The sequence below is a fragment of the Microcaecilia unicolor genome, chromosome 2 (assembly GCF_901765095.1).
Source record: "Microcaecilia unicolor chromosome 2, aMicUni1.1, whole genome shotgun sequence".
NCBI classification, from domain to species: domain Eukaryota; kingdom Metazoa; phylum Chordata; class Amphibia; order Gymnophiona; family Siphonopidae; genus Microcaecilia; species Microcaecilia unicolor.
This window is the reverse complement of record NC_044032.1, coordinates 324,329,815-324,344,831: the sequence shown is the minus strand read 5'-3', so window position 1 is coordinate 324,344,831 and position 15,017 is coordinate 324,329,815. Positions and strand designations below refer to the sequence as shown.

The following is a 15,017-nucleotide window of genomic DNA, read 5'->3' as shown; positions in this document are numbered from 1 at the left end:
CTCCCCAAAATTTGTCTTAACCATGGGACTGTTGTGACAGTATTGAGAGACAGACAAGGATGTAGTTCCATTTGAGGATGTAGTAGATGCTATCAAATCCAATTGGTGACCTCTGGGAGTGTAGATCGACCTCTGTAGACCAACTGTTTTCTAAGGAATCAAGGAATTTCGTAACTTGGGGTTCAGAGACTTTTCTAAAATGAAGGTTGAAAAAAGTGGTGTGACAACTCTGACAGATGTGTTAGAAAACAATGGGGATATCAAACCATTGCCGCGGCTGCTAAACCATGAGGAAGTGAGTTGGCATGATACTTACGCATATTATCAACTCCAACATTATATACAAAAGCTAAATAAAGAAACACTTAACTTAGGACAGGTAACAAAATTCTCAATTTCTTTGAGGAAATTACAGAAAATGCCCCTACTATATCGCAACTGTATCAGAAAGTGTGGAGCATAACCCCTGAAAAGGACATGACTCTGTTAAGACAGAAATGGGAAAAGGATATAGGAAAAGAACTGCAAGCATGGGATATAGTAGCACAAATTAAAAGCATTCCAAATTTAATTGGAGGAATGGATTATAGAGAATGTGCATTTAGAATGATACATAGGGCATATTTTACTCAGATTCAACTGTATAAATCAGGGAGAATTGAAACAGCTCTATGCTTAAAATGTAATAGTGTTGAGAACTCCATATATCATGCGATGTGGACCTGTGTATTTATACAAAGATATTGGAGACAAATAACTACTTATCTTGCAGGAGTGTTGTGTAGCAGAGTGGCAATGAATCCGTTACAACTAATATTAGACATGAAAGAGACAAGACCGAATTTAAATGTGGATAAAATGTTGTTACGACGTAAATTGTGTCTGATAGCTAGGAAATGTATTATGCAACACTGGACGGCGCATAACCCGCCAATTTCTGGCATTGGCGGAACCAAGTACACCAATTATTGGTATGGGAAGCAAAAGAGGCTAAAGGAAATGAAAAAGAAAAAAGCAATTTCTTAGAATATGGGGGTGTTATTTGGAACAGATGTCGCAACAGGGAAGGAGTTTGATCATCAATACTTTATGAATGAATTCTATAAGATATCAGAATGAATAGAGATTGCAGAGGGTTGCAGAGGAGATTAAGAAGAAGAAGGGGAAAAAGGGGGGAGGGGGGGGGGGTAAAGGGGGGAAGGGGGGGAGGGAATAAGAAAAGAGAACTAATGGTTAAAGGTTATAAAATGAAGAAAGGCAACATACCACCATTGTGTAGATAAATATTGTTTTATTATGTTATTACAAGATAATTGAGGAACAGAAAATGCTTGTATTGGTTATATAATGCCAACAAGCTGTGGATGTGTTGATTTCTTTCATAATAAAAACAGTTGAAACATAAATGAAGGTTGAAATCCCCTAGTAGGAATGTAAAATCATAATGTACAGGGTATCTAGCAAGAATCTCCTGGAGAAGGTTTTCTGCTTCAGGCTGTTTTTCGGGAGGGACATTGCATAGGATACAGCATAATGGGTCATCCTTTATTTCACAGACTAATAGTTTGAAAGACAGGGAACTAATATTTGGGCCTTGTGTCAGTTGCTTGTTGGTCTTTTCAGAAACTTAGAACTCATTTTTGCATAGTTAGAAGGGATGTAGCCTAATAATCCTGATAAGAGTGCTACCATTAGATAGATTTGGCTGTCCCTTCATATAGTTACAGTGCCTACTATGGAACACTGCATCTGCTCCTTTGTCACAGCAGTCACTAGCAGGGGTATGAGCACCTCTGTATTGTTATCGGTACTTCCACCACCTCCATGCTAAAGCTGCGATGCTCCATGGTGCAACCACACCTTGAGTATTGTGTGCAATGCTTCATGGTGCGACCACACCTTGAGTATTGTGTGCAATTCTGGTCACCGTATCTTAAAGACATAGCAGAATTAGATTAGGTTCAAAGAAGGGCGACCAAAATGATTAAGGATGGAACTCTTCTCATATGAGGAAAGACTGAAGAGATCATGACTCCAGTTTGGAAAAGAGAGACAGTTGAGGGGGGATATGATAGAGGTCTACAAAATACTTAGGCCCAGATGCAGAAAACCTAACCTTTGAATATACTTCCACCGTGGAAGTCTGACCCTGGGATCATCTGATCAGGGACCTGAACAGACCAAACAACATTTCAAGAATGAAGCTAAGCACTGGCTTTCATACACGCAGCTTCTTTGTGTGTATGAAAGCCGTATACAAGTGCCATGCAGAGCAGCCACACTTAGCAATTGGCTGTTCGGCACATGTTCAGCTGACCGACTGGCTTCCCCTCATCGCATGCAAATGAGCTGTTCACAAAAGAAGCAAGCGGTTCATTTGCATGCGATTGGCTTTGAGAATTGCTCTGAATTTTCAACTCGGTAATTTTTACTGAAGTGAAAATACAGAATGTGCATCTGGGTCTTAGCGGTGTAGAACAGGTAAACCTAAATAGATTTTTTTTTACTCAAAGTACAAAGACTAGGGGACACTCAAGGAAGTTACATTGTACTATGATACCTTTAAAACAAACAGAAGCTATATTTGTTCACTCAACAAATAAAAGTTCTGGGTTTTAAAAAGTTTTGGACAAGTTCCTGAAGGAAATGTCCATAGTCTGCTATAGAGATAGACATGGGGAAAGCCACTGCTTGTCCCTGGGATCAATTGCATGAATCTTACTACTATTTGGGATTCTGTCAGGTACTTGACCTGAATTGACCATGGTTATTCTTATGTTGAGTGTGCTGTGCTTTTTGGAACAGTAGCCATTTCTTCTACATCATTTTCAATGCATCTAGGATGCCCTGTTATTTTATGGAACACAGAGGCAATGACCATGTGGTTGTTCCACCTACCTGAGAAGCAGATAAATTTTTGCTGTAGTATTCTGCTGGCATTATATTTTCAACGATATCAACCAGACACCAAAATGCACTCTCTTCCTCTTCTAGAACCAACAGTGCCAGGGCTGCCAATCTATGAGAGATCAAGGAAAGGAAATGGGAAAATTAAAGGGCTACTATCACAGAGTTCTTCTTGAAATGTAACATGCAATGTCATAATCTGTTGTATCTATTCTTAGAGTGTCCATACAGCACAGACCTATTTATTTTATTTACAACCCAAGTGGAATACAATAAAAACCAATTGTGTTTATAAAACAAACATGAAACAAAATATGCCTACTAGACATGGCATTAAAACAATGATTCAGACAAATAGTAAGGCCACATGTGATTTAAAAAAACAACAACACATGGACACCAAAACTTTAAATAAAATCTGAAAATGTACTGGTAACCAATGCAATCTTTGAAACACAGGAGTAATATATTGCTGTCAAGGCAAGTCACTAGCCTTGCAGCAGAATTTTGTGTCACGTGTAAAGCTTTCAGATGAGCATGAGCAATCCCCACATATAGTGCATTGCAATAATCAGTTTGTACAGCTGTTTTTAAATATCCCAGTGTGTGTGTGTGTGTGGGGGGGGGGGGGGGGGTATGCATCTGATAAAAAGACAATTTTATTTATTTATTTGTACATTTATACCCCATGTTTTTCCCATAGTTTTGCAGGCTCAAAGTGGCTTACAATGCACTGATAGGCTATTGCCAAATCAGAGGTGATACAGCTACAGTTAGAATAGAATCAAATAGATAGAATCAGTGAAACAGATAAAATAAGATAATAAGCTGACAGGTGAAAAGCGTTTAAAAATGGTCCGCAAATATGTCGCTAGGAAGGCGATATGTAGAAGCCTTGGAGTAGGCTAAATCTCTGTGGCTGCCTGTGCAAACTCCGAAGCTGAGAAGGTTTCGACCCATTGTGTGAGGCGGAATGAGATGAGAGCTGCCAAACTGGCCAAGTCGAAATAGCAGGCTGCAGGAGGAGGTGAAAGCTGCTCTTCAACCGACCACACCAGCTCCCCAGGCGATGGCTGCAGCATTCAGCTGTCGCAGTTCGAAAAGGCCCAACGGCCCGGCAACAACCATCAATGGATGAAGGCAATGCTCCGCCGCACAGCTGATCGCATTCAAAGAAGGCGGGGCCCAGGATGCAAATGGGCCCGTCAACGGCACCGCCAAGTAATGGCGCCGACATTAGATCACCTGGAGCAGAGTAACTGGAACCGGCAAGGCAGGCTGAGACATCCATGCAGTCACTTATCGTACGAACGGCCCGAGCAGGCGTCCGCAGCTGGCCGGCGACAGGCACACGGAAACGGCGGTAACCTGCCGATTCAAGCAGCCGGATGCAGTCTAACAGGCTCCCCACGACACCCCGGACCATGAGAGGCGCAGGACCAGCAATGCTATGCCAATCCGTGGCCAAATACTGGCGGTAAACCCGTGGGCCCCGGGAGCCAACGGTTTCCCGTCCCACTGTGCGGCGGCCATCTTGGACTGATCCTGCATTGTAAGCTATCCAAAATAACCTCTAAACTTGCAATTTTAGTTGTCAATGGAATTGTCTTATCCTGAAATACAACAGAAAGTGGTAGAGAAGGATCAACATTTCTCTCGACAATCATAACCTCAGTCTTAGGCAAAGTAATAGATGATCCATTCAGACAGGGTTACCACATTGCAGAGATTAAAAAAAAAAAAAAAAGGAAACCAAAAATAAAAATGGCTGCTAGCTTTGCTAATATCTAAACCAGTCTCTCAACTCCACCCCACCCCCCCATGTACCTTTTAAACAGCAGTTCTTCGCCGGCAGTGATTTGGGACTGATACATACTGCTCACGCTAGCCCCATGTATGCAGAATTATGTTGGTCCTAATCTCTTTTCCAGTTTCCTTGTGTCAGTCTTCTATATTATTTTCCAGATTTCCCTTTCCACTTTGTTTTTCTTCTTTTCATTCTCTACATCTGTCTGCCACTAATCCTTTTCCCTATTTTTCTCTGTGTTTATCTGGTAATTTGATTTTACCCTAATTCTCTCTCTCTTTGGGGCTCATTTTCAAAAGAGAAAAAAGTCCAAAAAGTGACATAAGTCTACATTTGGACGTTTATCTCACAAAAAACGTCCAAATCAGTATTTTCGAAACCTCTTTTTAGATGTTTTTCTCTGAAGTCCGTCAGAAGGACGTCTAAATCTCAAGGGGGCGTGCCAGGGGCGTGTTCAAGGCAGGACTTGGGCGTTCCTACGACTTACACATCTTTCAGCCATAATGGAACAAAACAAAAATGTCCAGGACTAAAACTTAAAGATGTTTTGAGCTAGACCTGTTTTTTTTATGAATAAGGCACAAAAAGGTGCTCCAAATGACCAGATGACCACTGGAGGGAACCAGGAATGACCTTCCCTTACTCCTCCAGTGGTCACTAACCCCCTCCCATCCCCAAAAATTGTGATGAAGAACATTACTTGCCAGCGTCAGATGTCATACTCAGGTCCATTACAGCAGCGTGCAGGGCCCTGGAGTAGTTTAGTAGTAGGTGCAGTGCACTTCAGACAGGTGGACCGAGGCTCCTACCTCCCCCTACCTGTTACACTTGTGGAGGAAACTGTGAGCCCTCCAAAACTCACCAGAAACCCACTGTACCCACATATAGGTGCCCCCTTCACCCGTAAGGGCTATGATAGTGATGTACAGTTGGGGGTGGTGGGTTTGGAGTGGGTTTTGGGGGGGGGGGGGGGCTCAGCACACAAGGTAAGGGAGCAATGGTCAGATGTGTACCTGGAAGCAGTTTATAAAGTCTACTGCAATGCCCCCTAGGGTGCCCTATTGCCAGTGGTGTGCTGGAGCAGGCTCTCACAGGCTCGCAAGAGCCGGTTGTTAAGTTTTTAAGAATTTTGGGAGCTGGTTGTTAAAGTAGGGCCCTCCATGGCTACTTTAACAACTGGCTCCCAAAATGTGGGCTTGGGCCCCTTGCTGAATTCTCTTTTACTTTGCTGGTGGGGATGCTGAGCCCTGCCAACCAAGTAAATAGACTGCTGCTGCTCCCTGCTCCTTGTTTCCAGCTCTGAGCAGCAGGCTGGGACTTCTCCAGCATGTGTGAGAAGTTCCAGCATGCTGCTCAGAGCAAGACGTTGGGAGTGGTGGCAGTCCATTTATTGGCTGCCAGCAAAGGTATGCCTAGTGTGCCTGCAGGAAGGGAGGGAGGAGAGAGGCAAGTGTTGCTCCCCCTCCCCCTCCCCCCCCCCCCCCCCCCCCCCCCCCGGCCACCCCTGGCCCTTCCAACTGCAGAGCTGGCTACGTCCGGAGAAAGAGCCTGTTGTTAAAAATTTACCAGCACACCCCTGCCTATTGCTGTCCTGGGATGTCAGGGGGACCAGTCATCTAAAAATGCCCCCCCCCCAAAAAAAAAACCCGTCCAAATCACAAAACGTCCATAGTATTTTGAACACAAAAGATAGACATCTATCTTTTTTGAAACTGACCTTCTTTCCTGTTCATTTGGGCGTTTTGTGTAAAATGTCCAAATTCTGATTTAGACATTCTATTGAAAATGCCCCTCTTAGTCTCCTCCATTTCACCTCTCATCTACCTACCAGCTTTACCCATTTCCCTCTCATGCTGAACCCAAAGTGGGTGGGTGGGCCTGTGCCTATGGCACTGTTGGGAACGATGTTTGTTTTTTTTAAAGTCTGGACAAATCAAGATCAAATATGCAAATCAAGATCAGGTATTGCATCATACCTAATGCTATGTTTATCTCGCTGGGCACACTGGATGGTTGGTACTATATGTTACTATGGTATAGCAAAATACCAAACCTCTGTCACATGCAAAACAAACAAACCTTTCATCAAATACAGAACAAGGGACCACAATTCAGAAATATATGTGAGGGGGTGTATAGCACACTTCCCCTCACCTATAAGAATAGTCCCTCAGATAGCCTGAGCCACCTTTAAAACCACTGGTTCTGCCCAGGGAGTAAGTGAGATGGGAGGGGTGGAGTCAGAACCAGGAAGTATAAAAGGCAGGGCCAGAGTGGGGGTTAAGGAGGCACAGGGAAGGAAGAACTGAAGCCTCAGCATATGCCTTTACAACCTATGTCTAGTGACTGTGACCTGGCTGAGGTAAGCCCTGTTCTGAGGTCTGGCTGGAGCTTGACCTGGAAACTCCTGGAGAGAGCGAGAAGAACTTACAGGCAGTGTTTGGGGCCCTGGTTAAGACTTATCTGAACTAAAGAAACTTTTTGTCTTTTATTCCTGTCCCTGTGATGTAACAGGTGGCCTCCGGTTTCTGTTAATAAAGCACTTGTTTCATTTTATTATTATTATTTATTGCATTTGTATCCCACATTTTCCCACCTATTTGCAGGCTCAATGTGGCTTACATAGTTTTATTAACATTGCCATTCCAGGATATCAGATACAGTTAGTATTATGCAGAGATTAAGTAGGGAAGAAGGGAGTGATTAGGGTAGTTATAGAAGGTTGGCTTTCATAACTGAGTAGGTTGGTGAGGTGGATTAGTCAAGTTATCGGTTCTCATTGTAGGCTTTGTTGAAGAAGTATGTCTTCAGAGATTTGCGAAAGGTGGTTATTTCATTGATTGTTTTCAGGTCTGTAGGTAGTGCATTCCATAACTGTGTGCTCATGTAAGAGAAGGTAGTGGCATGCATCATCTTGTATTTTATTTGACACCTTTGTGCAGGTCCACCCTCAACCCTCAACCCTTGCTTGATGTATCAAATGTGGTGTCAGGAGTAGGATCTTGAGCTTATCCTACCTGAGGAAGCCATATCCTTGACCTCCGGGGCTCTGGGCCTATTGGAGATACCAGGCCGGGCCATCGGTCAAAAGGGTTTAACCCTGCTCTAGTTTGGGTAGGCGTATAGTTAGTACCATACAGGCAGGTTTTATTTTTGTTTTCCTCACGAAGTACACGTTTCTGGTTGAGGCTGCTACAGCAGAAACATAGAGAGACTACTCCAGGCTTTAGTGGAAGGCCAGCAGCAGCTGCAGCAGCAGCAGCAAGTAGAACAGAGGCAAAGGGAACACCAACAAACCTCATAAACATCTCTGGAAGCCCAGCAGAGCTCTCTGACCCAGGTGACACAAGCCTTGTAGTCTCCCAGGTTGCATCCTCTGGTTCCGATATTACCAAAGATGGTACCGGAGGACAACCTGGACTATTTCCTGACCAATTTTGAAAGAAACTCCTGCCTTGCTGGTTGGCCAGAAGCATCGTGGACAGCTTAGTTAAAGAACGTACTGACCGGTAGCAGCCAGATGGCATTCCATGATTTCAATTCCAGTGGGACAGCCACCTAATGCATTAGTAAAAGCTGCCATTTTGGAGAGGGCAGGCTGAACCCAAGAAATCTACTGGCAGCGCTTCTGGAAGGGGTCCCTGCAAGTTACAGAAAACTGAGTTTTTTTTCTACTGACTCAAGAAGGGGGCCTAGAGATGGCTGCAACCAGAAGTCAAGACAGGCCCAGAGATCGCAAGAGTCATCCACTTGGAGCATGTTCTTTGAAGGGTTACTCCCCCCTATGAAACTGTGCTTTAGAAGCAGCTGAAGCCTTCTACCAAGCCCAACCATAGTCAGAACTCTATAAAGAAAAGTTATGGGCTGGAAGTCCTGGGAGGAAAAGAAAAAAAACCAGACCAGATAACCAAAGGGATCAAAAACCACCCTCCAGCCCAGAGTCTCTGAGGAAGGGTTCAGAGCAATGGAAGCCCTCATCCCCAGGAATGTACCACACACCTTTTACCCTGGTCATGGGATCATATAGCTAGACTGCCAGGATCTAACTGAAGATGCCATGGATGTGAATTTGGTAGCCACACACAACTGCAATTTTGTGGAAGCTTTCCATCCAGGAAGTAGAAATTGTGTATTACAAGTTAAGCTGGAAGGACATCTATACCAAGCACTAGTGGACTCCGACAGTGTTAAGACACTTGTTTGGAGAGAGATACTCAACCATCTGCAATTGAATTACGAGCGGACTGTAGGGCAAGCTCAACTGGCAGTGGCAGTCTTGCCTCAGTGGCTACCTTACCTAGTACTTTTGGTACAGAATTTCCCAAATTTCGGTGCCATATGGGTTCAGCTGATCACGGGCCCAAAGAATGAGGAGAAGTCCAAGTTTCCAAGTTTTATTATTATTTACTACCCCACCCTTAGAGACTTCAGGGCAGTTTACAATCTAAAAACACAAATAATATGGAACAAAACACTAATATAAAAACAACTAGTAAAAAAGGCCCGTTTCTCAAAGCAATGTAACGGGCGCTAGCAAGGTTTTCCTCGGAGTGTGTATGTTTGAGAGAGTGTGTATGAGAGTGACTGTGTGAGAGAGAGAGAGAGAGAGTGAATGTGCAAGTGTGTGTGTGTGACAGAGAGAGAATGAGACCGGGTGCGAGTGTGTGCCAAGGTCCCCCCCTCCCAGTTCCAGTGTCCCCCTCCCTCCGCCCCTCCGAGTTCCAGGGTCATCCCTCCAGGTTCGTCCCCTCCCTCCAACTTCCAGGGTCATCCCCCTCCCTCCCTCCGAGTTTCAGGGTCCCCCCTCCCTCCGAGTTTCAGGGTCCCTCCCAGTTCCAGGGTCCCCCCTTTCTCCCTCCCAGTTTCAGGGGCCCCCCTCCCTCCCAGTTCCAGGGTCGTCGTCCCTCCCTCCCATCCAGTTCCAGGCCCCCTCCCTCCGATTTTTAAAAGTTATCTTACCAAGTCAGGGTTACAGCGGCGGCCAGCAGCGGTAAAACGCGTGTAGGCTCAACTCTTCTCTCTCTTTCTCAGCTGTGGTCCCGCCCTTGCAGAAACAGGAAATGAGGGCGGGACCACAGCTGAAAGAGAGAAGTGCCGAGCCTGCATGCGTTTTACCGCTGCTGCCAGCCGCCATAACCCTGACTTGGTAAGTGAAGATGACTTTTAAAAATCGGAGGGAGGGAGCTTGGAACTGGAAGGGAGGGAGGGAGGAAGAGAGGAAGGGAGGGACGACGACACCCTCATGCGTGTGACGTGCCCTTCCCTCTCACTGTTCCGCCCTCGTCATCACGTTTTGACACGAGGGTGGGACAGAGACAGATGGTGACAGCCAGCACGAACCCTAAAACCCTTCACTGCCAAGGAGTCAGCTTCAGAACGCTGGAGGTGCTTTTTATTATAGTAGATTACGAGACCAGACCATAAGGATGAAAGAAGGGGTAGAAATCCAATATTTATAGGATGGGGGGGGGGGGGACAGAACAAAGATGGAAGGTATGATGAACCATTCAGAGGACCCTGACTTGTATACCAAAAACCCAAAGTTGCTTAAACCCCACCTTGGAAAAATTGCATTGCTCTCTGAATCTAGGAGCTGCAGTGGATGGAAATCCAGAGCTGGAAGAAGACAGCAGCCTGTACACCCCTTTAGACAGCCTACCTGGAGTAGTGAAGGAGCCATAGGGAATTTCAAAAGAGCACAGTCAGAGGATGAGTCCCTTAGAGAAACCCGAGCTAGGGTTGTTTAGGTAGATGGGAATCCCATGAGCAACCAGGATCCCTCTAAGGTAGTACTCCATTATTCTATAATAAAGAATAACTTGTATAGGGTGTCCAAGGGAACTCTGGAGGGGGAAGAGGTAGAGTAACTATTAGTTCCACAACCTTACTGTAGGGCAGGTCATGCAATTAGCCCACAGTCACCTATTAGGAGGTCTCCTGGGGAAACAGAAGACCTGAGAGTGGATTCTGCTTCATTTTTTCTGGCCGGGAGTATTCAAGCAAGTTGAGCTCTTTTGTCAGTCCTGCCCAACTTGCCAGCTGAGTAGTCCTGTAAGGGATTCACCTGCCCCTTGTCAACATCCCATTCGAAAGAGTAGCAATGGACTTCTCGGGACCCCTAGAACGCACCACCCGTAGCAACAAATATATCCTGCTTACTTTGGACTATGCCACTCACTTCCCAGAGGCCACTGTCCTGCATAATATGAAAATTACTATGGTGGCTAATGCACTGTGGAAAGTCTTTTTCCCAAATGGGGATCCCTGCTGAAATACTGAGTGACCAAGGCACCACCTTTATGTCCAGAGTCATGAAGCAAGTGTGTGCCCTGCTGAAAGTAAAGACCTTGCAGACATCCTATTTATCATCCGCAAACAGATGGTCTAGTGGAACGCTTCAATAAGACTGTCAAGCAGATGCTCAAGAAGTTTGTGGCCAAAGATGGGAAAAACTGGGAATCTTTACTCCCGTATGTACTATTTGCAGGGCTGCTTTAACCACCTATGGGCCCTGGGAAAACTTTTGTAGATGGAGAGGTCCCCCCTCCAGTCCAGTGGAACAGCTTCCTTAGCCCCCTGCCAAAAATAAAAAAAAGAAGAAACCAGCATAAATGTGTAGAGCCATTGCCTAGGCTATGCCATTGAAGTATCTGCTGGGTTTCCCCTCATAAAGAGGAAGCCCATGTCAGAAAGCAGCCATACAGCAGATTCATCAGCTATGTGCCATAAACATCAGCTCCATACTTTTTTAATGGGAAAGTGGAGGGGGAGGGGGTAAGGAAGCTGCTCAGTCGGGGAAGGGGAAGATGCTGGACCAGAGTGTAGAAATGCCTATGATGGCCCATTCCAAAAGGTGAAAGTGAAGACCAAAGAGTCAGTTTTTCTCATGGTGCATTTGGGGTATAAATTTGGCACGATGGTAAAGGGATCAAGGCCTGGGGAAGGGTTGCTGGCTATTTTTATTGACATGCAATATATTCATGTGAATCTAAAAATGAATTTCTGTGTCACAGGTGAAATGTTACATACTAATTATTTCAAACAAGTAGCCAACACTAAACCACACACACATCTTGTTAGTCTGGTCATAAGCCCTTGAATCTAGGCCGAGGCCTAGTATAGCTTTTAGGCCAAGGCCTAGGATGGACCGAACAGGCACTATACACGACACCAGCTACCAAGCCCTGCACACACACATGCAACCAACTTGCACTTCCAGAAAGGGGAAGATAGAGCATTCAGGCAGGCCTCACAGCCTACCGGGAACCCACTTGCTCAGAATACAGTCATACAGATCTCACGGCCTAACTGGAACCGAGTCACACCCAGGGAAGACAGAAAGGAAAAACAAGGGGTCCCCACGGGGACTAGAGCACCAACACACACTAAGTGCTCCCTAAGAACACAAGGGAAAAGGAACTAAGAGAGGTAACTATAGGAAACACGTCAGGCTGTACCCCACAGCGTACAAAGGAAATGAGGGACTGTGGAAATATGGATACAGAGAGCAGAGACCCATAGCAAATAGGAGAGGAAAAGGCAGCAAAACTAGAGTGCAGGGCCTGACACGCACCCCGCTTAGAAAGAGCAGTACACAGCAAATAGAGAGGGTAGTGACAGCAAACTAAAACAGACACAAGGGAAAAGACTGCTCTGAACACACAGCTGCCAGAGGCAGGATCACTGCAGTCAAAGGGTTAACCAGGCTCTGAATACACACAGCTACCCGAGGCAGTACACTGCAGTCAAGGGTTAACGAAGCACAGGGAAAGAACCAACAAACAACCCCCACAGTGAGAAACACAGGGTCCCGAGTTTGTTACAAGGGCAGGACATACAAAATACAGACACAGGACAAAAGGGTAACTCCAAGGGAAGGGAAGCCAAACAAACAACAGAGACAGGACGAGGCAGGAACTCACCACTCAGCCCTGAGCCATAGAGAGAGAGAATCCCAGGTGCAGGGTAAAGGGTAATTAGACACACGCTGAAAGCAGCCGGCAGACTAAGACAGTCACAGAAGGCTGAAGTAGAGTAGGAGTAACCAAACTCCACTATAACACAGAGCAATAGCCCAAAGCGCAGAAAGGCTTCAGCAGAAAAGGAATACGCCAAAGCAAGAGTTGTAGGGAAGGGGAAGCTTAAGTAGCTCAGACTGACGTCAGCTCAGCCCAGGAACGGTTCCAAGCATTCCCCTGTCAGAGTAGCAGAGTTCAAACAGAATCATAACACAGCTATGGAAACAATTCAACTGTAAAGACCCTTCAAGAGGCAGGGTCTCATAATTTAAACATGATCAGACACAATTCTGCTAAATTGACAACCCTCTCAACACACATCAGATCCTGCAAAATCTTCTAAAACCCCATCTATCATAATTAAACCTATATTACAGTTTTGATGTCCCTTCAGTAAGAACAACACACAAACAGAGGTGTAGCCAGGTTTTGACTTCAGGGGCAGCAGATTTTTCTAAAATAGGTGCCAGCCAGTGTCAGTCAGGCAGCGGTGCTGATGTTGTTGCTCAGATGCCAGCAATGATTAACACAGGCTGCCTCAGCTGCATCCTCCCTATGAGTAAACAGGAAGTTACATCAGGAGGCAGGATTCAGCAGAGGTCCCATGATTGGCTAGGGCAGGCAGCCTGTCTTCTTAACTGCAATTAAAAATGTTCAAATTTTGACCATCACCTCAGGAACAGTATATACACTGCTAGACTCTTTGTTTAAATCAGATGGGCTTTTGTTTGTGTGGTGACTTTGACCACTAGTCCTGAGCATTTTTAATTTTGGTGACAAGGGCTGCCAAAGACAGCCCTTGCCCAAGGGAATATTTTCAAATAGGGCCAGACACTGTGAAATAACACAAAACCCTGCAAAAGGACACTTAAAACCTATACAGAAAACTTACCACACTATAACAGCCCTAGCCCACCTATGAAAAAAACAGTGCTATATAAATATTACACTGAGTCCTAGACCACCAAACTTATCAAACCACAACAGCCCCAACCCATCTATGAGAAGACAGTGCTGTAAATATTACACTGGACCCTAGAACACCAATATACGTGCTACTTCAAAACTGGAACAAGCTGGACAGTTACAGATTCCTACACAGACACTACATACTAGCAGAATCTTTCACCTCAGTTGGAAGACATGGATAGATGTTCATCTGATACAGAATAAGCTCCAGGCCCTGAGGCCTGGACCGGGAGGGGCGAGACCGAGTGGCAGGCGGTGAGAGGACAGATGGCGACATCCTAACCGGTGGAGGCCAGGGAATCATCGGGACGCCGCCGAACCACACCGCCGATTCCCCGGATACAAGGAGAGGAAGGCGAACCTCTCCCCTCGGAGGACTATGCAAGGCCTGCCCGACTGCCTGAGACCTGATCCGGCGCAGCAGCGAACCTGCAGCTAAAACCAGGAGGGGGATCGCCTCCTTTCCCCGGCCGCCCGGGGCGGCGCTCACCCACCCAACCCTCTCCCTCGTGCTCACTGACCCGGGACGAGGCGAAGGCACCGGACCGCTCCACGTTGGGGACCACGAGACTGCATGGCTCCGACCCTGCGCCGATCACTGCTCTGTGCTGCCTGACCGACACCGACTAGCCCAGGAGGTTGGAGGCACGGGACCGGAGAAAATCATGTTGTTGTGGACACCTCACATAGAAAAAACTCAATACCATGGTTTAACGAAGAATTTAAATTTAGAAGATTGTTTACGAGTGAGAAGAGTTTGTGTGTATCCTTGTAATTTGGTCCTATTTTGGTTTTGTAATAGGTCCTTTTAGTTTGTCTGATAGTGTATTTGTATTTTCTTTGTAGTTGTTTCCAGTCTTTGTGTGTGTTTTCGTCTTTTTTCTTGCTCCATGCTCTTTCTAATCTTCTGACTTGTGTTTTTAGTTAACAATTTTCTAAATACTACCAAGGTCACCTCCAACAACTCAGATACCCCATCAGCAACCAACCTTGCAAACTACTTCAATGAAAAAATCATAAAGCTCCGACTCATGATACCCACTAACACAACGGATTACACAAATATCCTTGAATGTCTAGACCCTACACCCGGAGAATGCCCAGCAGATCGATCATGGACCGACTTTGACACGCGCTCATCAAAAGAAATCTCATATTGGCTCGGAAAATACGCCAAATCGCAATGCAAACTAGACATCTGCCCTAACAGTCTAATAAGATCCGCACCCAAACAATTCAATACAGACCTCACAAACCACATAAATTACAGGCTTCAAAATGGACTCTTTCCCACGGATAAAGGAAACATCCTACTC

At 45.6% G+C, this 15,017-nt stretch overlaps 1 protein-coding gene across 1 annotated transcript in view; it reads right to left on the bottom strand.

The window, feature by feature from the left end:
- The window catches only part of TBC1D2 (TBC1 domain family member 2), a 692,224-nt gene that overhangs the window by 71,045 nt on the left and 606,162 nt on the right, over positions 1–15,017 (bottom strand). The window contains 1 exon segment of the mRNA XM_030194342.1: positions 2,899–3,019. Coding sequence (XP_030050202.1) covers positions 2,899–3,019 — 121 coding nt within the window.